The sequence below is a fragment of the Pimephales promelas genome, chromosome 3 (genome assembly GCF_988280905.1).
Source record: "Pimephales promelas chromosome 3, fPimPro1.hap1.1, whole genome shotgun sequence".
NCBI classification, from domain to species: domain Eukaryota; kingdom Metazoa; phylum Chordata; class Actinopteri; order Cypriniformes; family Leuciscidae; genus Pimephales; species Pimephales promelas.
This window is the reverse complement of record NC_142771.1, coordinates 14,866,856-14,889,726: the sequence shown is the minus strand read 5'-3', so window position 1 is coordinate 14,889,726 and position 22,871 is coordinate 14,866,856. Positions and strand designations below refer to the sequence as shown.

The window sequence follows — 22,871 nt, the reverse complement described above, 5'->3', positions numbered from 1 at the left end:
TGAATAAGTAACGGCTGAAGGGGTTGCAGGCACTCTGCTTCGCGTCGTGCCTAACAACGCCCTTCAGCAATTACTTATTCACGATACAGCACACAGCCTCGAGTACCTTATTGCTTTTATAAAATGGTTACCACACAATACAAATATTAAAGTAAAAAAAAAGTACGTAAAATGCAACTTTCATGAAGTAAAATCACTAAAAGCCTTCCTTACGCTAGAAAAAAAAATAGTCCCTGACCGTGAGCAGCAACAACGTTCCACTGTGTAATATGCACGAAAGCTCAAATAAAAACAACATAGGAACCGCAGTGTTGCACAGTGATAAACAAAAACCGTTGGGTGAAGCGGTCATAGCCGTGTTTTATCCTATGGTTTTAGGATCAGATCAGAATCAAGGATTGGAACTAACCGTTTTATAAGAATTAATATTGATTCTGGAATGTATAAAAGAAAATCTATTTTAACATGATAAAAATATAGCCTAGGTGAATCAATTATTCCCCAGCAGCTCTAATGGACACTGTCCAAATAGTCCATATCAGTTAGTTAAGCAAATATTACAGCAATGCACTTATTATGAGCATAAACATTCAAATATACCTTCACCCACTTATTATAGGGTGAATTATGCATGTTAACATTACCAGTGTGATTTAAAATAAAGCTTACTAACCTTGACGGGCCAAAATCATATCCAATTTTTCAACTCCTGTCTGGATTATGAACTTTGAAAAAGCAGAGAGGTACTGTCTCCATGTGCAGGTATTAAGGCAGAAAACTGAAAGTTTATTGAAAATTCCTATGGAAAAAGAACATATTAAGCGCTCTTTGCTGATTTTAATCACTCCAGAAAGACTTGTCCCATAGGCATTTTATAATGTTTTTAATCAACTGCCAGAGATGCTGTCAATAAAGCTTAACATGCTTTTTGTGCACAGAATATTTCTTTTAGGAGACGACTGTGCAAATTGTGCATTACTAAATATGTAAAAAATGAGAACTGATCAATGACTGAAAAAATACAGAGGTGCATAAAAAAATATTTCATATTTTGTACTTCCTGCCAGTTGTTATATTGGTGAAAACATGTTTTTGTTACACATCATGATGAGTAGGTGATAGTCATACATGATTATATGCCATTCATCAGGAGAGAAGTGTTGGTATGGCAGCATCACTGCCATGAAAGCGCTCCAATAAATCTTGGGGTGTAATATCTGTTATCAAATGAATAGAACAAAAACATGGTTTTACAGTCCAATGAAAATGCCATAGTTCATTATTAGAACCTCCAGCTCGAAAGTGATCTGTTTAAAACCCAAACGCAACGTTTTTGACATTCCACATGCAGTGCAAAACATGTGAAATAAAGTCTCACAGAGAACGGAAATGCGACACCACCACCGTTAAAAGATATTAACTTAACGAAATCTGCGTCTTAGACCACTACCACAGTCTGGATTTCCATTTCGTCAGGTGAAGCAATGACATACTGCTCCCCTTGCTCGATTGGCTCAATGTTCTCGGCGGTTACCATTGTAACTGTGGTGTGGGGCGTCTCGACGGCGCCCTCTGTTGTCGCGGTAAGGATGGTGCCATCGCTAATGGCGTTTGCAAGTGTCATTGCCACCTGTTCGGTCAAACTCTCTGGTGTGGCGATCGTGATGGTGTCTCCGCAGTCCGAGATGCCGGGCGTTTCGTCGGCGGCCACGTTACGCACGATGATCTGGTGGCCTCCGTGTGATTGGCTCACGATTTGCTGTACCACCTTCATGATGTGACTGTCCATCTGAAGTCAGACACATTGAGCAATGGGGTTAACTATATTTGGTTCATAAAGTCCTTCTTTTTTTACCTTGCTAATATTTGCTTTAAGTTGACAATGACAAAAGTGAAAAATGACCTGCTGCTGACTGTCTTGAATTATTGCCAGTTCCTCCCCTTGACCTGCTTCTTCAACTGGTGTCTGCAAAAACACGAGACAAAATCCGTTTCGTTAACAAAATTATAGTGGTTACATTGCAACAACTAATGTCTCAATGGATACGTTTTTAGATAAATATTTGGCCATCGATTTTATTGATTATAAAAATATTATTAAACATACACTACTGTTCGAAGGCTTGAGGCTTTTTTTTAATTAATAGTTTTATTCGGTAGGGACACATTTAACTGAAAATGTATCAAAGGTGACAGTAATGAGACAAATAATTTCTATTTCAAATAAATGCTGTTCTTCTGAACTCTATTCTTCAAAGAATACTTGAAAAAATTAATCATGGTTTCCATAAAAATATGAAGCAGCACAACTGTTTTCAACATTGATAATAATAATAAATGTTTCTTGAGCATCAAATCATCATATTAGAATGATTTCTGAAGGATCATGTGACACTGAAGACTGGAGTAATGATGCTGAAAATTCAACTTTGCCATCACAGATATAAATAATATTTTAAAACATATTTACATAGAAAACAGTTGTTTTAAATATAATAATATTTCACAATATTACTATTTCTTTTGTATTTTTGATCAAATTCATTTTCTTAAAAAACATTTAAACAGATTCCAAACTTTTGTTGTGTATATAACAGTGAAAATCATATATATTGATGGTATACATATAATGACATGAAAATATAGAGAAAACTAATTCAAATTAAATCAAAAGACATCAAATTGGTTGGATACACATTAGATGTCACATAGCAAGCATACAGTAACACAAGTGACGCATTTACCCCTATGATGTATTCCTGAGTGTCGGCCACGACTGAGGAGAACTCCACCAGCACAGCATGAGGGTCGTCTGATACGATAGTGGTGGAGACGTCCTCGGCCGTCACCTCCTGCTCATCAGAGCTCCCTGGATGTTCAGAGTCCTTCTGCTGTGTAGCGAAACAGCCTCCTGAACACACACACATGCACAAGTATACAGTCATTACCAATGACAACTGTAAAGGGCCTTTCACACGAAGAATGACAACACTGTTTGTTATAAGCACACTCTACAGTTGTGTCATCTGGTGCTTTAAATGCTCTTTAAAGCAGGATAGGCTCTGATTGGCTGTCAATGTTTTGATCATTCATCAGCTGAAAAAAAAAATGCTTCGATAGTGATACAATGTCGTTCCTCTGAGTCGTTATCGTTGAGGTAAAACTAATTTTAAAACGATATCTTTAGTTATTACCCTTTGTGTGAATGGGTCTTAATGATGTCTATAAATACTGTAGCTTAAACGAGTCTCTCGCGTGTTAGAGAAAAATTCTAGCTTTTTTTCCATCTCATCAGGCTCTGAAAAGTCTTAAAGGCACAGTAAGATATTTCTGAGAAAAACTGTTCATATTTGTAATCAACCCAAGTCCCAAACAAACCCACCCCTCACCCCTTCATTGCTCCGCCCCCAAAATGCTCAAACACACAATGCAACAGTGGCTGTCTCTTTATCATATCTGTAGCGAAAATAATGCTCAATGAAAAATAAAGCAAAGATGGTGAACGAACGAAAAGGAAGAACAAAAAATGAACACACAGAACACAAGAGTAAATACAAACAAGAGTTGATTGTCGCCAACAGCACAGCCGCTCTAGACAAACAATGACGCTCAAAACTGTCCTGTTACTAACATAACAAGAGCTAATATTGCAACCGCAGCAACAACCTCTGCGTCTGTTTTCAGGCCTTCTTGCTTCGGTCTCTCCAGCACTGGAAAGCTTTTCAAATATTAGCGTGAGTCTTAAAACTCTTGCCTGATCATAACCCTTCTTTCCCACTGATATTCCTCTGACCTTTTCTCTTTTGTAATGTCTCTCAGTCATCTCTCTTTCTACAGTCTTTCTTAAAATCTCCCTCTTGCTCACTTTCTCTCTCCTCCCCCATTATGAGTGAACACGCCCCCTACTGCTGATTGGCTCACTCTCATCCCCCTCATTCTCTCCTCCCCCTCATATGGGGACACACCCCCTACTGCTGATTGGCTCACTCTCTCATCCCCTCACATGTCCCAACTGCTGATTGGCTCACTCACCCCCATCATGAGTGAACAAACCCCCACTGCTGATTGGCTCACTCTCTTTCCTCCCCAATCATGAGTGAACACGCCCCCTACTGCTGATTGGCTCACTCTCTCTGCTCCTCCAGTGTCTCCGATCCCATTTCAACAGTGTTTTTCAGAAATCACTAACTGCAATTTTAACTAAATATAAATGTCTCAAAAGGGTTTGCTATATGAGACGCTTCATTTCAAGACGTGAATAAAAATTTGTTTAATTCAATACAAAATAGCAATATAAACTCCTATGACATTCATAGACAATCTTCCCCAAAGAAATATTTACAGATTTTGTAGCTTATAATTAGGACTTTTTTAAGGCCATTGCACACTGAGCACGAAATATTCGTATGCGTATTTTCGTGTTCGTCAGCCTAAAAATTCGTCACGCATAGAAACCTTGCACACCGAGTCCGTTGCGTATTTCTTAAACCTTTGCGGGAAAAAACGCAAAAATACCAAATGGATTCGTCAAGCAGTGAGGATGATTTTTGCCCTCTCTCTTATTGAAAAGAGAAGAAGAGAAAATATTACGTCCATCCAATCCTGAAATTGCGCCGAGAGGAAGGAGAGTTGGAGTTGCGAATTTATCCTGAGCGATTCAAAATTTACCTCAGAATGTCAGTGGGACAGTTCGATGCTTTGCTAGCGATCCTGGAGCCACATATTAAAAACAAGACCACCAATTTCCGTGAACCAATCGATTCTGAACGGAGACTGGCAGTGTGTCTGGTATGGACCAGGTGTGGACACACACACACGGACAAACACACACACACCCGCGCGCGGCCCGTTGGAAGCGCTGGGCAGACAGAACAGCTAGGCTGTTATTGTGTATATTGTGCCCAAATAGTACATTAGTTATCGAATAGGCTGCTCAATCACACCTTATTCGATCCTAAATTTCAATCTGATTGAAAGGGGAGGTTTATTAATTTCATAATCCAATATAGAGAAGAGAACATAAACACTTGATCGAATTGAAAACCGAAACTGAAAGCACGGCGCATATGTGCAATGATTTGAGGACGAGCTCCCCCCGGCCCTGAATTGTCAAAAGACCTCTCAAAATGCTGGCTCTGGATGCGAAAAACGCAGAAAATCGAACCCGATCCGATTAATCTTATGACGGACGAAAGTTTCGGAGGCGGTGTGCAAGCGTGACTGACATAACGTGAGGTCGAATTTTTTTTTTTAACGTGCGAAAATTTCGGATGCGAATTTCGGACTCGGTGTGCAATGGCCTTAAATATGCCAGAAAACATGTTATATTTATGCTGACCTTGTTTACTAGTTGTCGTCAAACATTCACTTTAGTATTGGTGTGTTTTAACTAATTTGAATGGTTAATTAATAACAATTCTCCATATTTACAAACCTTTAGCTCGCATGTGGCGGTTCAGCGTTCCATGCTCAGCAAAGCCCCGCCCACATTTCGAGCACTTGAAGGGTTTTTCTCCCGTATGATGTCGGATGTGACGTACTAAAGCACTTTTTTCCCGGAAGCCACGGGAGCAGTGCGGACACACGTAAGGCTTTTCGTCTGCATGAGTGCGATGGTGGACCTGCAGAGCATTCTGGAACACAACAGATATGAGTCGGCATGAAACGGAAGTTGTGATAGTCTTTTCATCCCTTTTTTTACGTATATCTGAGTGAAATGGCTTCTCGAACAAGTAAAAATGTAGCGCGGAACTTAATTTTGTCCATCAGGAATTTATTGGATGGTTGTTTTTTGCTTTTTCTGTAATCTAATGTGAGTGACAGGTTGTCCCGCTAATTTAAATTCTGGATGGAAACATATCTACAGTGTCTCCAAGAATTGTTTTTGCATATTATTCTTCTGTGGTGTGGTGTCTCACCTTGGTCTTGTAACTCTTGTCACAGAAGCTGCAATGGTACGGCCTATCGTCCGAATGAGCTCTCATGTGTTCCCGCACGTGTCCGATGGCTTTAAACTGTTTGCCGCACTCTCCGCATTTGTAACGCCGCTCGCTGACGTGCGTCTCCATGTGTTTCTTCAGCACGTAGCCTGTCAGGAACTCCTTCTGACACGTTAAGCACTTAAACGGCTTATAACCTGTGGAGGGAAAAAATATATTGCAAAAATTTAAATAAATAAATCTTTAAAAAAGTTTTCATAATCAGGTCCCACTTTATATTAAGTGTCTTCAACTACTATGTACTAATTAGATTAATCATTTGATACATTGCACGTATTGTGCAGTTACATGTATTAACATTGTACTTATATTTATTAAATATACGCATGTAATTAATTTCTGTTATTATTACATATATACAGTAATTACAATGTTGACCCTTCCCTTACTGCTTAACCCACACTTAAACCAAACCATTCCACCAAACCTGTCCCTAACCTAACCCATATACCACCTCAATAGCAGCAAGAGTATTAGGCAAAATAAAATGAACATAATAAGTATATTTTCCCTAACATTTTTTTAATACAAGTACATAGTAGTTAAAGACACCTAATATTTAAAGTGTAACTCATCATTAATACATTTAACATTTAATAAGTAGGCTTGTGGGAAATTAATAAATTGCTTTTAAATGGGGCCTACCAACATGCCCTTTGACATGGACCCTCAGGTAGGCCAATGTCTTGAACATGCGCTCACAGTGAGGACATTTGTATAATTTTGACTCAACAGGTTCTCCTTCCTTCATAGATGAATCCTACCATGGATAAAAAGAGTTTGAAGTCTCATTTTCGTTGTCCTGCAATTTTATTGTAATAAAACATGACACCACGATCTTATAAACTCACCTGCGTCTCTTCAGACACGGTCTCCACACACTCCTCTGTCACCTGGATGTCAGTGAGTCTGGTCTCGGCCTCAGGAGACTGCAGGATGGCTTTAGGTGATCGGGCCTCTGCCTGCTCAGCTGCCTCTGTGGCTTCGGTCTCCAGCGCGATGCCAGAGTTGATGATGGCCTGGCAGATTAGATTGTCGGCTTCGACCACAGTCGCAGTTTGAGGCTGAGACACCATCTGTAACGGACAGAGCAGAGAACAGCCTTAAAAAGCAGCTACTTCTGAATATACACTACCATTCAAAAGTATGAGGTCAATAAGAGTTTTTAATGTTTTTGTAAAAAAATAACTTGCGCTCACCAAGGTTGCATTTATTTGATTAAAAATACAGTAAAAACAGTAATATTGTGGGATATTATTACAATTTAAAATAAGTGTTTTCTATGTTAATCTTCAGTGTCATGATTCTTCAGAAATGAGTCTCATGATTCTTTGATGAATAGAAAGTTCAGCATTTATTGAACATTAAAAAATGTCTTTACTGTCACTTTTGATCAATTGAATGTGTCCTTGCTGAATAAAAGTACACATTTTTTACTGACCCACCCTTTTTAAAACACGCGAATCTCTCTTTTTTTTAGGATTTTTTGTGAGTTCTTTCTTTAAAAAAAAAAAAAAAAAGTTTTTTCTTTGTTAAACCTATAAAGTAAATAAAAGTATTTTGGGTTTTAGCTTAAAAACAAATCATTGTAAAAATATCCATTTTAACGATGTAACGCTTTACAATAATGTTCAATTTGTTAATATGCATTGAATACTGTTAACATTAGTTAATGATTTAGGCATCATTAACTAACAATAAATAAATAAAAAGCTAATGCTGCTAAATGCTAATTTATAAATATACTATCCACAAGTTTCCGAGGGGCGCTTCTGTAAAAAATAAAGTGGGTGAAACTTCCGGTGACGCGGCGGAAGTAGCATTCCAATGGTATTTTGTGTGTTAGTTAGCGAAGAGGCTAGCTGTTTTTCTGAGAATTATTTTACTATTTAAAGACGCAAATCTTTATGAGAGATGTCGTTACAGAGCTCAGGGACAACATGTGCTGTTCTCGGTTGTATGTATAACCGGACTAAACTAATTCAGTGGCTTAAACGTGATTGTTTTGAACATTAAGCTGAAAACGAAATCAGAGTGATCCTGCCAGAGCCCGTTTCTGATCCTGCCAACGACTGTAGTTTCCATCACCTCCCAAAAGACTGTGTATCTTCCTGTGTACATTTGTTTAAATTCTTAATATTCTATAAACTCTATCAGCATGTGATTGGCTGTTCGCTACTGATGTTGCACCTAAACTCAGGATCAAAGCCTGTGTTGACAGAATACCAAATGTGCCAGTTAATGTATTCAAGTAGCACAATCATTTATAATTTTGAATAAACTCCAAAGCACAATGACTAAGTGTGTATTTTTTATTTTAATTGTTTGTCAGCTCGCACAAATGTCTGTCACCATGCCTTGATGAGTATTGATTATTAATAATGTTAATAATACTCCCAATCAACTACTGCGGAGGGTAAAGGTACTGTTATTTCACACTTTTGAATTTCGTTGAGGTTGTGTTACCACATCGTTAGCTGGTTTGGATCGCTATAACTTGAATGACTGTCAACTGTTGAATGAACGAGTGTGAAGTATGTCAAATCGCGCTTTGTTTACTTCCAACCGGAAGTCGCACCCACTTTTGACGCAAGGCCTCATGGGGCGTAGGAAACTTGTGGATATTGTTCTTTGATTTTTTATATTTGTTCATAATATATTAATTTTAAATGCTAAACATGTCTATGTAGAAATTAACATTAACCTAGATTAAAAATGCTGTAAATGTATTTCTTATAGTTAGTTTGTGATTGTGAAATTAAGTAATGTTGTCACACTGTATAATGTTCAGCTATTATAGTATATCTTCCATGTAAAGAAAGAAAACTTAATTGTTGAAACAATGGATAATGAAATGTAAAAAATATTATAATTATAAATATTAAATAATCAATATAAAAAGGTATACATTTTAAACATTTAAATTTGAAAAAAATCTAAATTTACATCACATGAAACATTAAAATGATCAATATATGTTTAAAAATCGAAACCAAGCATAATCTTTAACGTGGACCCTTCATAAGTCATATGCTTAAATATAAAAACGTAACATTGCAGAAACCCAATATGCAATAATCGTTAATGCAAAATGTTTCAATTAGTGCAATTCAACATGCTGTTTTTGCATAATATACTATGTTTGTAGTCTCAGACCTGTTGTACTTGTCCAACCACCTCGATCTGGATGATCTCCTGGCCAGCTTCCACCACTCTCACAACAGGAATTTGCTCCTCCTCAGCTTCAGGATGTGACGGCTGAACTTCTTGAACGATACCCAACAGAATCAGAAAACCTCCCTTTTACAACAGTTGTCACATTAAAAACCAAAACACTATTGTTGTGACACGAACAAATCCGCTAAAAAGGTCACTATGAAAAGCCATTGTGAGATGTGAATTACCTTTCTGAACTCCATCTTTGCTGACAAGTATCTCTTTACACTGACTGTAGCGAATCTTCTCAGTGCAAGGGGTGAGAGACTTCAGATGTCTGGTAAGAGCTCCGGACTCTCTGAACGCAAGTCCACACTGATTGCAGCGGTACGGGCGCTCATCTGACGAAGAAAATGACATCATGATTTGATTTCTCAAAAGACAACCTTGAAAACGTAAAGGGGTGGTTTACTGCTTTTTTTTTTTCTTTGCATGATTGTGTTTATGCGGTTATGAATATGACATGTGTTCATGGTTTTTTGTTTTTTTTTAAAGTCTTACTTTTCATAAATTTCACCTTTATTGTAAGTCGCTTTCTCCTAAAATCAAGACTTTGAAAAAGGGCATAACTTTCACTACCTAGTATATTCGAATATAATGGACTAGATTTACCTGTGTGTCGACGCTTGTGTCGGATCAATGAACCCTTGGTCCTAAACGCAGTCTCACATATTTCACACTTAAAATCCTTCTGATCGGTGTGCGTGAACGTGTGGGTTCTCAGAATATTTGTCTAAGGGACATAGAAATGGATCAATTTTACAACTGAAGTGAGTTTTTGTTGCATATTCACAAATATGACACGACACAGCGGTATTAAAATGCATTAAAAAGGGATCAAGTATTGTACCGTTTTAAAGGTCTTATCACATATCTCACAGACGTAGCGTCCCTCAGTGTTTAACTTCCAAACCACTTTTGCGGGATTGGGATTGTCATCCTCGCTTGCAGGACAGCTTCCCTTTTTTCCTCCAGCTGCCGCCTTTTTATCCGTCTTGTCTAAAAGGACAAAGCAACTTCATTTAGTACCCAAACAAGTACAGATGGATTGGTATATTACGTTAAAATCAGCACCAAATGATCCCATTGTAATCATATTGTATATAACTATGGAGAGCAGATGTCTTGTTTGGCTTTGGACGACCCTGTATTTAAAACAAATTCAAAGAAGTTGAAAAGGTCCCGTCCCATTAAAATTGGGCTTCTGGTCCCCAAAAAAAAAAGAAAAAAAAAAAAAGAAATCAATGAAAATTATATTTTAATGACTTTAATAACAAAAATTGCAGTACCTGCACTGGACGTTCCAGCTTCATCAGATGAACAATCATTTTCACTTATTTTCACCTCAATGGAAGCACCTTCATTGGGGACAACATTTGCCTGAGGGAGGAGACAGACAGAAATATCCTACAATGACCTCAAGGTACATTTTTACATTTACAGATTCTTGAGTCTTGGATTACTTTTTAGGGGTGGTGATGGCACAGTGGATAAGACACCAATGTGTCCCTGAGCAAGACACTTAACCCTATAGTTGCTCCAGAGGTGTACGACCTCTGACATATATAGCAATTGTAAGTCGCTTTAAAAGCGTCAGCTAAATGAATAAATGCAAATGTAAATATAGGGTCAGTAAGATTTTTTTAAAATGTTTTAGAAAGAAGTTTCTTCTCTTCTGCTCACCAAGGCTGCATTTATTCAACCAAAAACAAAGAAAAAACTGGAATATTGTGAGAAATTATTACAATTTAAAAGAACTGTTTTCTTTTTAAATACTTTTTAAAATGTTTTTTTTATGGCAAAGCTGAATTTTTACTCCAGTTTTCAAATGATCCTTCAGAAATCTTTCTTATATGATTATTTGATGCTCAAGAAACATTTCTGATTATGTTGAAAACAGCTGTGCTGCTTAAAGTGACCCCATTGTGATATTAGTGTTTTAGGTTCATCGCATTTAGGTTTACATGCATCCAAGGTGAAAAAAAAGCAAATAAATAAGTCATAAATTCTTTCTTTTTTTAATTTTTGAATTTATCTCATAATATGAATTGCAGCGTCACCTCTTTTCTCACAGTGTCTGAAACAGTTCGATAAAGGATGATGTCTCTCTAAACCCCTCTGTCCTGAGAGCTTACTCTGCTCTGATTGGTCAGATCTGTTGCCCAGTCTGTTGAGATTGGTCTACTCTGCTCTGATTGGTCAGATCTTTTGCTCAGTGTGTTGTGATTGGTCTACTCTGCTCTGATTGGTCAGATGGCTCAGTCTGTTGAGATTGGTCTACTCTGCAAATACTCTGCTCTGTACGTATTTAATGTACAATATGTTGATGAATACAAGTCACAAAGCTTCCCAGAAATTACTACTCGTTTAACTTTTGCAGGTTTATATGGTTAATTTCAGCAAGATTTTCCCCAACAAGAAATATGTACGGACCAATAAAGTCAATCAGGATGTGAAAGTGTCCACTCAATAAGGAATGATAACAATAACACACAAACCTGATGGTCTTGCAGAGGACGCTTGCAGTTCCTGTTGAGTTTATGTTGGATGAAAGCATCCAGAGCAGAAAACTCCTCCAAACATCTGCCACATTTATGAATATCCTCATCTGACAGGGAACACAAACCTAACTTCAATTTGACAGATCATGCATATTGTGAAATTATCTGTGCAAAGAATGAATTAAATTATTTACTGATCTAAAATAATCACATTTTCACACAGTGTGGCATATATTTATGCATCTAATTTTTATATATAACAGACATACATTTATTAATAAATAATTAAATAGCATTTATTATTTTATTAAAATGCGAGAAAGAAAGACAAAGCAATTTTATTCCATGAATATTTCAAAAGTAATTTCCATCACAGAATGCTATTCAACAAAATGCATAATGTAAGGACGGTTCAACTGACTTTGTGGTGGAAATGGCCATTGTGTTTTAAGAGTGTTGATTTTCTAAAATCTGCATGATGATCAAAAGTGTATGCTGCCTTGCAGTTTTAATGTCAGTCTTGACTCTTTACTGATGCAGCAAGAACATGGATGAGCTTTTAGATTCTCATCATCCAACTCAGTACGATGCTAAGCAGCATTAGCAGCCTAAACATGCTGCTCAAAAATAACATTGCAGCTAATGGAGACTTTGCTAACGAGACTGAACGACCCAAAGTCAGGCCCACACATTTAATCGCGTTTTTACTATGTGATTGTGTCCCGTAACACTGGCTCTACCTTCGTCCCCAAGAGTGGTTTGAATGGTGATGATGTTGCTATGCTCCGTTTGGTCGGTAACTGTTGCTGCCGTATTATTATTTTCTTCAGTCATGTCGTTCCAGACCTCCGTCTCTGTCGCAACGATTCAGCAAGGAAAACATGGCGGATTTACGACCTCGTAGTCATAACAACAAAAGGGCGGCGAGTTGAGCATGGAGTTGAGCGAGAGCCATAGACATATACACTAGACTTCACCTGGGGGTTCTAAGCATGCGTCAAAACCGCCGCCATCTTGGAACAGGGGTCTTGTCATAGGAAGTATCTAGGTAACGCTGCTATCTCTGCCTTTACTTCGAATTCATTGATGGTGGCGGACTTTTGTGCAGCGTATGATGTTCACGGATGAAATCTGAACTAGGAAGAATGTTTAAAAAAAAAAAAAAAAAAAAAATTCTTTCTGGAATCAATGATAAATACATGTCTGACCGTTGGAACAAACCAAAAAAACAAGAAAAATCGCATTCATGATGATTCATGGTGATTTTATTTGCGTTAGACCTGTGTCTACTACATTGACGCTGATGCATTAAAGTGGAGGGGCTCCCCTGTTTCAGGTGAGGTCTAGTGTATATGAAGAGTTCAGATGCAAAAGCCTCTAAATGCCATTTGAAATTTTCTTCTTTAATGATGATTTTTATCAAACTTGTATATCTAAGTTCAGTAATTTCACTTAAATGGCAATGATAATTACCTATTAATTGTTATTTAAGTGAAATTACTGAACTTAAATATACAAGTTTGATAAAAAAAATCATCATTAAAGAAGAAAATTTCAAATGGCATTTAGAGGCTTTTGCATCTGAACTCTTCATATGTCTATGAGCGAGAGCGAGCAGCTCGGGCAGCACGTCATCATAGTTCATTCAAAATAAAAGCGCGCTCCCTTATATTCTCCAGTCAAAAAATCGGTTATTTCGAAAACTGTGTATTAAATATTTTATTTATTTGTAAATATATATTCATATTTGATATGTATGCTAATCGTAGTTTCATGTGTTCCATCCCAGGCAATCTAATACATTTATTTTTTTTTACTTTTTCTGCCTAAAGGGATAGTTCAGTTTGTCATCATTTACTCACCCTCATGTTGTTCCAAACCTATATACATTTCTTTCCTCTGTTGAAGTAAAAATATATTTTGAAGAATGTTGGTAACCTTCATTGACTCCAATAGTAGATGTATACGAATAAGATGTCCCAAGTTAATATCAGCTGGCTTTCAGTTCTCTGTCTCATGACCCATTGAAAATACAGGACTCAAAATAACAATTCGTTCAAGTTTAGGACATCACCACAAATGTAATGAAAATGAAAAAGTCATTTCATTACAATGTTCGGTCCAAACCCCAAAACACAACAGCACATTTTGATATAGCCTAATTAAGTAAATATTCTTATTGAACAGTAAATTGTCTTAAGGACTATGCATATCTATTAAATGGTCTGTCACACATGGTCTGTGTAGTCTAGTGGTTAAACATGAGATGAGAGTCTTAATCTATAATTTATTACCTGGCAAATCGCTTTGGCTGAGGGCAAAGTGAAATTTCATAACTGTATATTTAGGCTCGTTGTATCCTGTATATGTTTGACTGAATCGTTTACTTAATTTCTTGTCTTGACCATCAAGAAAACCATCAGACCCTCACCTGCTGTAAACATTCCATTGACTCACATTCATTTTGGCGTCACTTTGACAGCAAATAATTTTACATCTAAGGCACCCAAAGACTCCATTTGTCCATTATTTATTTCTAAAGAAACATGACAATGTATAAAAGAAATGTCTCCATTTATTTTACGGCCTATGGTTCTCACCAAAGGATGAGAGCGAAGGGGCGTCGTCCATTTTTTATTTTTTTTATTTTACAGTCCATGGTGTGGACAGACAAATTATTTGTCGTTGGAATCTTATCGTGTCTGGTTAGGACACGGTGTAGACATTTAATAAATAAAAAGAGCTATACCAATTTAACTGGAAAGGTAAACGATTTACATGAACTCATAAGTACACATGCAAAAACACACAAAAAACGCATCAACGCACAGCGTCCACTTCTTCAAGAAGTGCATGCATAATGTAATTACAGTACTTCTTTAGAGTACTACTTCTAATGTTATTACCACTACCAGCGGAGCCTTCAGGGAATAAGCAGGATCCCTGAAGTGGAAAAAAACATCCGTTTATGATAGCACAACAGGATCGAAAGTCACATTTTGGAATTTACTTCCTGTTGGTCTGCAAGCTCATTTCACCTAGTTCACACGGCTTAATCCTTTGGCTGTCCATTGAGTTTAATGATTCGTTCTACGTCACCCACCATTTCATTAAGTCTTTCTAGGTGTTCGTTGACGTTCTCTTCTAACCACTCTTCTAATGTGTCTGGGTAGAAGATGGCATCCATATTTTGGTGGAAAGTTTTAAAAAATGAATCCCATTCATTCCTCAATCTGACAAGGAAAAAAAGCAAAATATTTAGGTAACTGTGAATGTTTCACTTTACGCACCCCACAGCATGAACAATCTTAACTAGATCAACTCTTTGAACCAGAATTTCTAGTTTATGGTTTATAATAATCTACCACACCTGAGAGCAAACATACACTGTGACAAATACATTCATGAGTGTAGCATAACCTCTACTCTACTGGACATGTATTCATTTACGACCATCATTTGTGAACTGTCTCAAAACAACATCTGGCTCACTATGACTGTGGGAAACCTGTATCTAAATAATAACCAAAATGTTTTATGCAAAATATACTTATATACAGAAAATACACTTGCTAATAACCGTCAAAAGATATGACAGGGCAAAAAACGAAAACTTACTTTTTCAGTTCATCTTTGAAAAATGCAAGATTACGAGGGTTTGCAAAGTTGTGTTTGCGATGATAAGAACTAAATGATCCCCTGAAATGGCTGCACAACACAAGACCAACAAAACAACCAAGTGAAAGAGAATTAATATTGGCTTACGCGCTGAGTGAATGTCATTTGAGTTCATATTTTCTGATCACTCACTAGCTTTGCATGATCTTTTTGACTGAACTCTCAAGGTTGTCCTTGATCTTCTTCACCATTTCATAAACATCCGAGCCAGGAAAGGATGCACCCTTACTGCAGAACATCCAAGAAAAGATCTGTTACAAACGTGTGTGTGTGTGTGTGTGTGTGTTTGTGCGTGTATGTGTTCAAACATTTTCATACCACTCATTTTTGCTCAGCTGAATTTCACAGCCAAGAATGCGTTGTACTTCACTCTGTGCCTTGGCATCAAATGAACCTAACGCACACAAAACACAGCACAGCATGATACCTTTGCAATACATCACATATGATTTTATTCCCATTCCTGAAATAAAAAATGCATATATACACCATACTGAACATGGATTTAATAAATACTCACCATATTTTAGTGTCTGAAGACAGACAGCCAGAGAAGGAATGCCTACCGGGAGAAGCTCACACAGCACAGTGTGATGCTCATACCTTAAACAAACATTTTCAGTTTTTCATTAACCACAGTAGTCTACAATGCTTATTCATTTACTACAGTGGTTCCCAAACTGGGGTATGTGAATTAACAGAGGGGGTACATGAACTAAATGTTTGGCCATTCATTTAATTCAACACCACCTTAAACAAAAAAAAAATAACATTAGCATGCATTTCTGACAGGAAAAATGCCATAAAAGGTCCAATCCATGAGATCCAATCAAATTACCTCAAATTACCTGCATCCACACAAGCAGCGTGCATTGAACAGTTTGGGTGCAGTCTGCTGCTTTTAGCAAATTTACAAAACTGCCTTTCTTGACGATACACCTTTGTAAAAGTGAGGATTTAGCACTTACTAGCATGAAGAACAAATTTAGACAGACAGTGCATACAGATCTATTTAAGAGCAATGAGCGAGAGTGCATTTTTTTTCCAAATATTCACATGATTTTAGTTCACCAAACCAAATGGTAATATCAAGTGATTTCAGTATTGTTTGCTCTATTTTGCAACCAAATAATAGTTCCAACGAAAGCAACACCAGTTTCATTTCGAGTTCGGTTCAATCGGCATTGCGTCAGAGCTGGCGCTATGGGGTTATCCCATCCTTCCTCAAATCTACTGAAGCTAGGGTGACCAACTGTCCTGTTTTCATATAACAATATAACAATTTTCTATCCATACAGAGGAGGCATAACCAACTTTAAATGTATTGAAATTAATAAGGTATCTTGGAGTAAACTTCGAGTATCATTCGAGTTGGCCCATGTGTTTGCTGGGCCGAGTGTCCTGGTTTTTGGTAATCAAAATATGGTCACCATAACTGAAGCTGTATGTAATCTCACGGGCGAGAATTTACCTACCAACGAGGCGTCTTAGAGCGGCGGTCTGTCCTGTTTAAGGCACAAAATACTCTGGCCACTCGCTTATTCGTTGCCTTCTGTGATAAACACCAGCTGTACAGCTGTTTTTTATTTGGGTGTGTAGTGTTCGAGTGGCAAATTGCATTGTTTTAGACACAAAATTCTTCAGCTTCTGTCATGTTGTACAGAAGTGTGGCAGGCTACTGTCCGGACCCTGACAAATGGCGGTTCCCATCCCACCTTTGACCAAATAACTCTGTTATTTTGGTTTGCCAGGGTTTGGCCAAGTTTGACCAGTGGGCTGGATTAGTGAAGCTAAAAAAAAAAAGTCAACTTTCAGGTTCAGACAGTGCATATCGCTAATCATCATCATATTCGCAAGGGTAAAATGTCCTGGTAATAAAAATGCCAAATGGCAAAAAAAAGGCTGATTATCTCTCGTCCCTCTACATGATGGCAAAATGAAGCCCTCTGGTCAGTTCTGTGATTTGAAGGTTTCCTCACTTGCACTGCAAGTTTGGCTTTGCAAATGATTATATCTACCTGCTTCATAACTTGACGAATGGCATTTTTGGATGGTGTTCAAACTGTGTACAAATTGTTTTTAACAGTTGTTAAAGCCACTGAAAAGTGGTGTTTAACTAGGTGGTACACAAAATATTTGAAGAAACAATCGGGTAAAACTGCAAGCTTACCTCTGCCAGCCAGTCAGCGCAATGCCATGGAATTTCACAGACTTGTACTGCGGCATGGATGTAATGACTTGCTGCCACTGCAGGTGGTTTTTTAAATGGTGAGTGATTGGAGTCCATGTCTGGTCAATTCCAGAGGCTCCTTTAAAAGCACTGGCAAACCACACGCCCTGAAATCCAGCCTCCTCGTACTTAGAGATATAGTTACCTACAAACAATAAGTAAATATTGTGTGAGAAAATGTTTAAGAAAAAAATGGACAAATTTCAAAAGTTTGGGGTGGGAAAGATTATTCATTGTTTCATTAAGGTGGTGAATTTTTAACGTTTTTTTTTTTCTTCTGAATAATATGCTTAGATCAATCATTCACTTTAAGGAATATGTTTTAAGCGTATAAACTGGGGCAATATTTTCTTGCTGACTGTCATTTATAAGAAACAGAAGATGGCCTCACCAATCTCCTTCACGTTGAAGTTTTGGGTGTACTCCCATATCATTGGCGATGCAAGGTCTTGCAAACCAGATTCTAAAAATCAGAACCAAAAATATTACACTTGCTTTTCTGAACTATTGCCATTGTTGTATTTTTGAAAGCTTAAAAGGTGCACAAAGTAACTTTCAATCGAAAACGTAATTGTCCCGGTACTTTATGCCCCTTTTACATACTTTCAGTTATGGAATAAATCATTTCATAAGGTGACAAATATTTAGCATGATGCTTCATCCACACCAATATCATCAAATGCAAAAACATTTCAGCAAATTTACATATATATATATATATATATATGAAGAGTTCAGAATGCAAAAGCCTCTAAATGCCATTTGAAATTTTCTTCTTTAATGATGATTTTTATCAAACTTGTATATTTAAGTTCAGTAATTTCACTTAAGTAACAATTAATAGGTAATTATCATTGCCATTTAAGTGAAATCACTGAACTTAAATATACAAGCTTGATAAAAATGATCATTCTAGAAGAAAATTTCAAATGGCACTTAGAGGCTTTTGCATCTGAACTCTTCATATATATATATATATATATTTTTTTTTTTAAACATTAACTTTAATTGTAACAGCAGCCCACAGTGTGTGCAATGTGGGTTTGGATATTTTGGTAATTCCCATAGAGTTTGGTTTGCTCTCAATGATAATTTGGATAAACTGAATTTATCAAAATTGACACCTGCAATTTAAAGAAATAATGAATTTAAAGGTTTGCATTAAACCTTTGATAGATTTGGAGCTGAACTTCCTAAACATGTCATCCCACAAGATCAGCTTAATTCCTGGCTTCAGTTTGGTCATAAATTTCCCCACTGCGGTCACATGATTGAGGTACAGCCTTCCCATGTCTCCTTTGTTGGCCTCCAACCAGCGCTTCGAATCTTTGCTTTCGCCCAGCCCACGCACCTAAAAGTATTACATCAAAAGTGGACAGCCCTGGGGGTTACGCCTTACAAATAACAAATTATGTAATCAGATTACTTTTTTCATGTACATAGTAAAGCAATGCATTACTTTTTAAAAATTTCAAGAAAATATTTTCAAGAAGATATTTTTTCAAATATGGTCAATTACACAAATATACTTTATGCATTTAATTTCAATTTATTTACCAATGTCTTTGCTGCAGAAATTTGATGATCTATCTCAACCATAGTACTAAGCAAAAATAACTTTAGATAAGCATCACTTGTGTTCATTTTCATTAAATATTGCTGAAGTAAGAGTGTTGTACTTTATTCTTCTGCAATCCAGGGGTGCATTTCCCAAAAGCATCGTTGGCCAACTATGATCGCAAGTTATGTTGTTATCTTCGCTTTCGCCCAGTCCACACACCTAGATATATTTTATCGAAAGTAGGCAGCACTGGGGGTTACACATTACAAGTAACTTGAGTTATGTAATCAGATTACTTTTTCCAAGTAAATTGTAAAGTAATGCATTACTTTTAAATTTACAAGACAGCTTTTTCAAAAATGCTCAATTACACAAATATACTTTATGCATTTAATATCACTTTATTAACCAATTAGTGAAAAATACTGTTTTCGGGAAACAGTCGTGACTAGCAAGTCGATTTCTTGAACAATGCATCGCGTTATGGTAGTTACGCTACGCAGCGAGTTACGTTATTGTACAAGAAACGCAGACCAGAACGGCAGAACAGCTAAAAGGTTTGTTTGCACTGCACAGATGTGGCTTATTCTTAACTTTTGGTGTGAAAGGGCCTTTACATTTGCCAAGAATATAACTTTTTTTGTTATTGAATAAAAAGTAACGTTTTAGGGAGTAACGAAATATTATAATGCATTACTTTTAAAAGTAACTTCCCCAACACTGACAGTGGATATGCATTTAATCAAAAATGAAAACAATTTCATCATGCCTTTGTTATTTTCTTTCTTTCATCAGACGACCATTTTTAACTGATCCGTCAAGAATAAAGAGCCACCAACCTCGTCAGCTCCAATGTGGAACCACCGAGCTTCCCGGTGCTTCTTCATAACTTGAGTTAACATGTCCTGAACAAGTTCCATGCTTTCTGGGGCCAGAGGGTTTAGGCTATTGGGAAAAGTTTCCACTTCTCTCAATCTGAAATACTTCTTGTGTTTTAATACAAACTGAAATGTGACCAGAAAGACTGGTTAAGTGTAAGCAGGAGTGTAAGACATGCTAATAAAGTCAAGTCAAACAATGCATCTACAGCATTTGAATGAGTTCACCACCACCATGAATGGTTGACCTTGATGCGTATGTAAAAAAAAATGTAAAGCTGCCTTTAGCGCTTTGCTTAAAGGAGTAGTTCACTTTTAAAAAAAACCTTTTATTGATAATTTACTCACCCCCATGTCATCCAAGATATCCATGTCTTTCTTTCTTCATTTGAAAAGAAATTAAGGTTTTTGATGTGAACCGTTTGGTTCCCACTGAAGTCCATTATATGGAGAAAAATCCCGGAATGTTTTCATCAAAAACCTTCATTTCTTTTTGACTGAAGAAAGAAAGACATGGATATCTTGGATGACATGCGGGTGAGTAAATTATCAGCAAAAGCTTTTTGAAAAGTGAACTACTCCTTTAAGTATATGCAACAAGCACATGTTTGAGATAAATATATTGTTTTATGATAATTAGCTTCTTCTGTACTTGCCTCCAAGTGTCCGAACACCTGCACAAGAGGAATTAGTTCAAGCTTGTGCTGTTTGGCAAGTGACTTAATTTCCTCAATATCTTCCGGACTTTGCCGTAAACAATAAAGACAAACAAGTGGGGAAAATATGATTGAGATAAAGCAATTAAGAAAAAGAAGCACAAATCATGAGATTGTGATCAGTGAATATATTATAACAATAGTTCACTCAAAAATTGTATGGAAAAGTAGCTACTCTTCAGGATGCCTACTTTTGCACTGGAATTGAAATTTTTGAGTCAAATTAAGTCAAGTTTAGCTTATTGGAAGCTCAGAATCAGTCACCCACCTGTACGCAAAGCTTGATTTGAGAATTGCGAGCTCCCCCTCATAGGGAAACATATCCTCATATTCCAGCAATATCCCATTAGCACCCAGAGATGACAGTAAAGGGAACATCTGTTAAAGAACATGAAGGGAAACTTTAAAAAAGGAGACTATTCATACATACACATTCAATCCAGTTTGTTTGCATACACTAATTCCCACCTCTTTGAGGTATGTGACTTTGGGTGCTGCACCTTTCAGATCCAAGTGTACAATCTTTAATGGATCGGTCTGTGTATTGTCAGAAATGTCTGGCTCAACCTCCTCTTGCTTTGATTGGATCGTGTTTTTTTCCTCTGGCTGAACCACTGAGCCGTCTGTATGTTCTTTTTTGACAGGATCTTCTTGATAATTATCCAAAGTCAGCTGCGGGACACGCTGATCAGCCCAGAACTTATTACTTATTATGATTCGGTGTGTCTTTCCACTTGTGCCTTTGCTTGAGCTATAAACAGAAGGTAAACAAAATGCAATTATAAACTTGTTTGGGACAATGAAGCCTTGTTTGAAAGATGGATGGATGCACGTGTGTACATGGAGACTTTTGAGAAATCCTCACCTTGGACTAAAGATAAATTTCCCCATGGCAACAATCACCAACCCACCGATGATTAACCTCATTAACTTTTGATTGTTCATGTTTGTTTCTCTGCAGGTGGATGGGATAAACCATAAAACTTAAGGCAGGCTTTCAACTCAGGTGACCTTGAAAATACAAAATTTACATTGGAAATCACAACACGTAATGGCAAGCTAAAATGTTTTACCTGTTAGTGTTCATAATATCAATAGAAAAAAAACTCCTCTTCTAAATACGTATTTATAATTAAATATATGTAGCCTATTTATAGTAACAATCATTAACCACTTTACAAATGGAAATTGTGTGGTTTAAATAAAGTAAATATATCAATAATCAAAATAGATTAAAAAAAAATACAGCATGCACTTTTATTTATTTTCTCACAATTCTGATACTTTTTCATTACACGGAGCCTTAAAAGGATACATCTTGCTATTATTTAGAAATATCGAAACGTCTACTTACTTTGTTAAGGATCATCAATTCTTTAGGGATATTAAATCCTTTATGATGCAGGAAAGCAGGCATACATTTACTTCCGTTAACGTTAGTAGTTTCTTGTGCTGCAAGTGCATCTGTGCTGTTGAAACTTAGGCAAGTTCAACCTGTTTTACCATGTGACGTTCACACGGGAGCTAATTTGCATTGCCAAATTATGATGACAGATGGTTGGTTGACAAACTTTCTTATGTTTATGCACTTGACTAAACGCGAACACCTGAACGCAAACTGCGTGACAGTGAAAGTAATTGTGCGCGTCACGTCGACACTTTACGGCGTGATTTATTCAGATAGGCGACCGTAATATGTCTTATACATGCGCAGATACATAATACCAGTTTCTACATGTCAACAACGTAAAGAGCCCTGTATGATATACTCCAGCTAAAGCATTATTTAAATATTAAGACAAAATATATCTAAATATATATCTAAAAATATATTGTTCCAGTATATAGGAAATCCGAATTTGAGAGCACTAAATTTAGATTTTGCATTGTTTAAATGTAGCTAACAATTTAAACAAGTTAAACAGTTTAATCTCAATGCTTTTAGAAAAACAATTAGATGTTTGCCTAATATGAAAATATGTAAAATGCACAAACTTCGACGTTGAATGAATACACCAGTGTGACATCATGTGACATACAGTTGACCTGTACTATCATATCAGCTGAAGTCCCGCCCTTATCCTCTTACTGT

At 36.9% G+C, this 22,871-nt stretch overlaps 2 protein-coding genes across 5 annotated transcripts; both read right to left on the bottom strand.

Moving 5' to 3' along the window:
• Nucleotides 1-765: 765 nt before the first annotated feature.
• e4f1 (E4F transcription factor 1) lies at nucleotides 766-12,648 on the bottom strand. 2 transcript variants are annotated; one of them, XM_039687687.2, is made up of 14 exons: nucleotides 12,457-12,648; nucleotides 11,714-11,823; nucleotides 10,505-10,595; nucleotides 10,066-10,214; nucleotides 9,828-9,948; nucleotides 9,404-9,556; nucleotides 9,156-9,265; nucleotides 6,851-7,075; nucleotides 6,645-6,759; nucleotides 5,919-6,136; nucleotides 5,435-5,633; nucleotides 2,745-2,911; nucleotides 1,904-1,966; nucleotides 766-1,789 (listed from the first exon to the last, which is right to left on the bottom strand). In XM_039687687.2, exons 1-14 carry the CDS (start codon nucleotides 12,548-12,550, stop codon nucleotides 1,439-1,441), a joined length of 2,166 nt encoding a protein of 721 aa, XP_039543621.2. In that variant the 5' UTR covers nucleotides 12,551-12,648; the 3' UTR covers nucleotides 766-1,438. The 2 variants fall into 2 exon arrangements, with proteins under 2 accessions (XP_039543621.2, XP_039543622.2); XM_039687688.2 differs by having other exon boundaries at nucleotides 9,156-9,262.
• A 1,625-nt stretch (nucleotides 12,649-14,273) lies between these two features.
• On the bottom strand, nucleotides 14,274-22,818 carry LOC120489061 (hexosaminidase D). 3 transcript variants are annotated; one of them, XM_089128303.1, is made up of 14 exons: nucleotides 22,134-22,818; nucleotides 21,645-21,734; nucleotides 21,248-21,530; nucleotides 21,048-21,157; nucleotides 20,720-20,807; nucleotides 20,025-20,189; nucleotides 18,792-18,975; nucleotides 18,016-18,087; nucleotides 17,565-17,769; nucleotides 15,915-15,997; nucleotides 15,713-15,788; nucleotides 15,527-15,622; nucleotides 15,335-15,424; nucleotides 14,274-14,949 (listed from the first exon to the last, which is right to left on the bottom strand). In XM_089128303.1, the coding sequence occupies exons 2-14, from the start codon at nucleotides 21,722-21,724 to the stop codon at nucleotides 14,769-14,771; spliced, it is 1,713 nt and encodes a 570-aa protein (XP_088984429.1). In that variant the 5' UTR covers nucleotides 21,725-21,734; nucleotides 22,134-22,818; the 3' UTR covers nucleotides 14,274-14,768. The 3 variants fall into 3 exon arrangements, with proteins under 3 accessions (XP_088984429.1, XP_039541634.2, XP_088984430.1); XM_039685700.2 differs by having other exon boundaries at nucleotides 21,645-21,790; nucleotides 22,134-22,817; XM_089128304.1 differs by lacking the exon at nucleotides 15,335-15,424 and having other exon boundaries at nucleotides 14,813-14,949; nucleotides 15,482-15,622; nucleotides 21,645-21,790.
• Nucleotides 22,819-22,871: the final 53 nt, after the last annotated feature.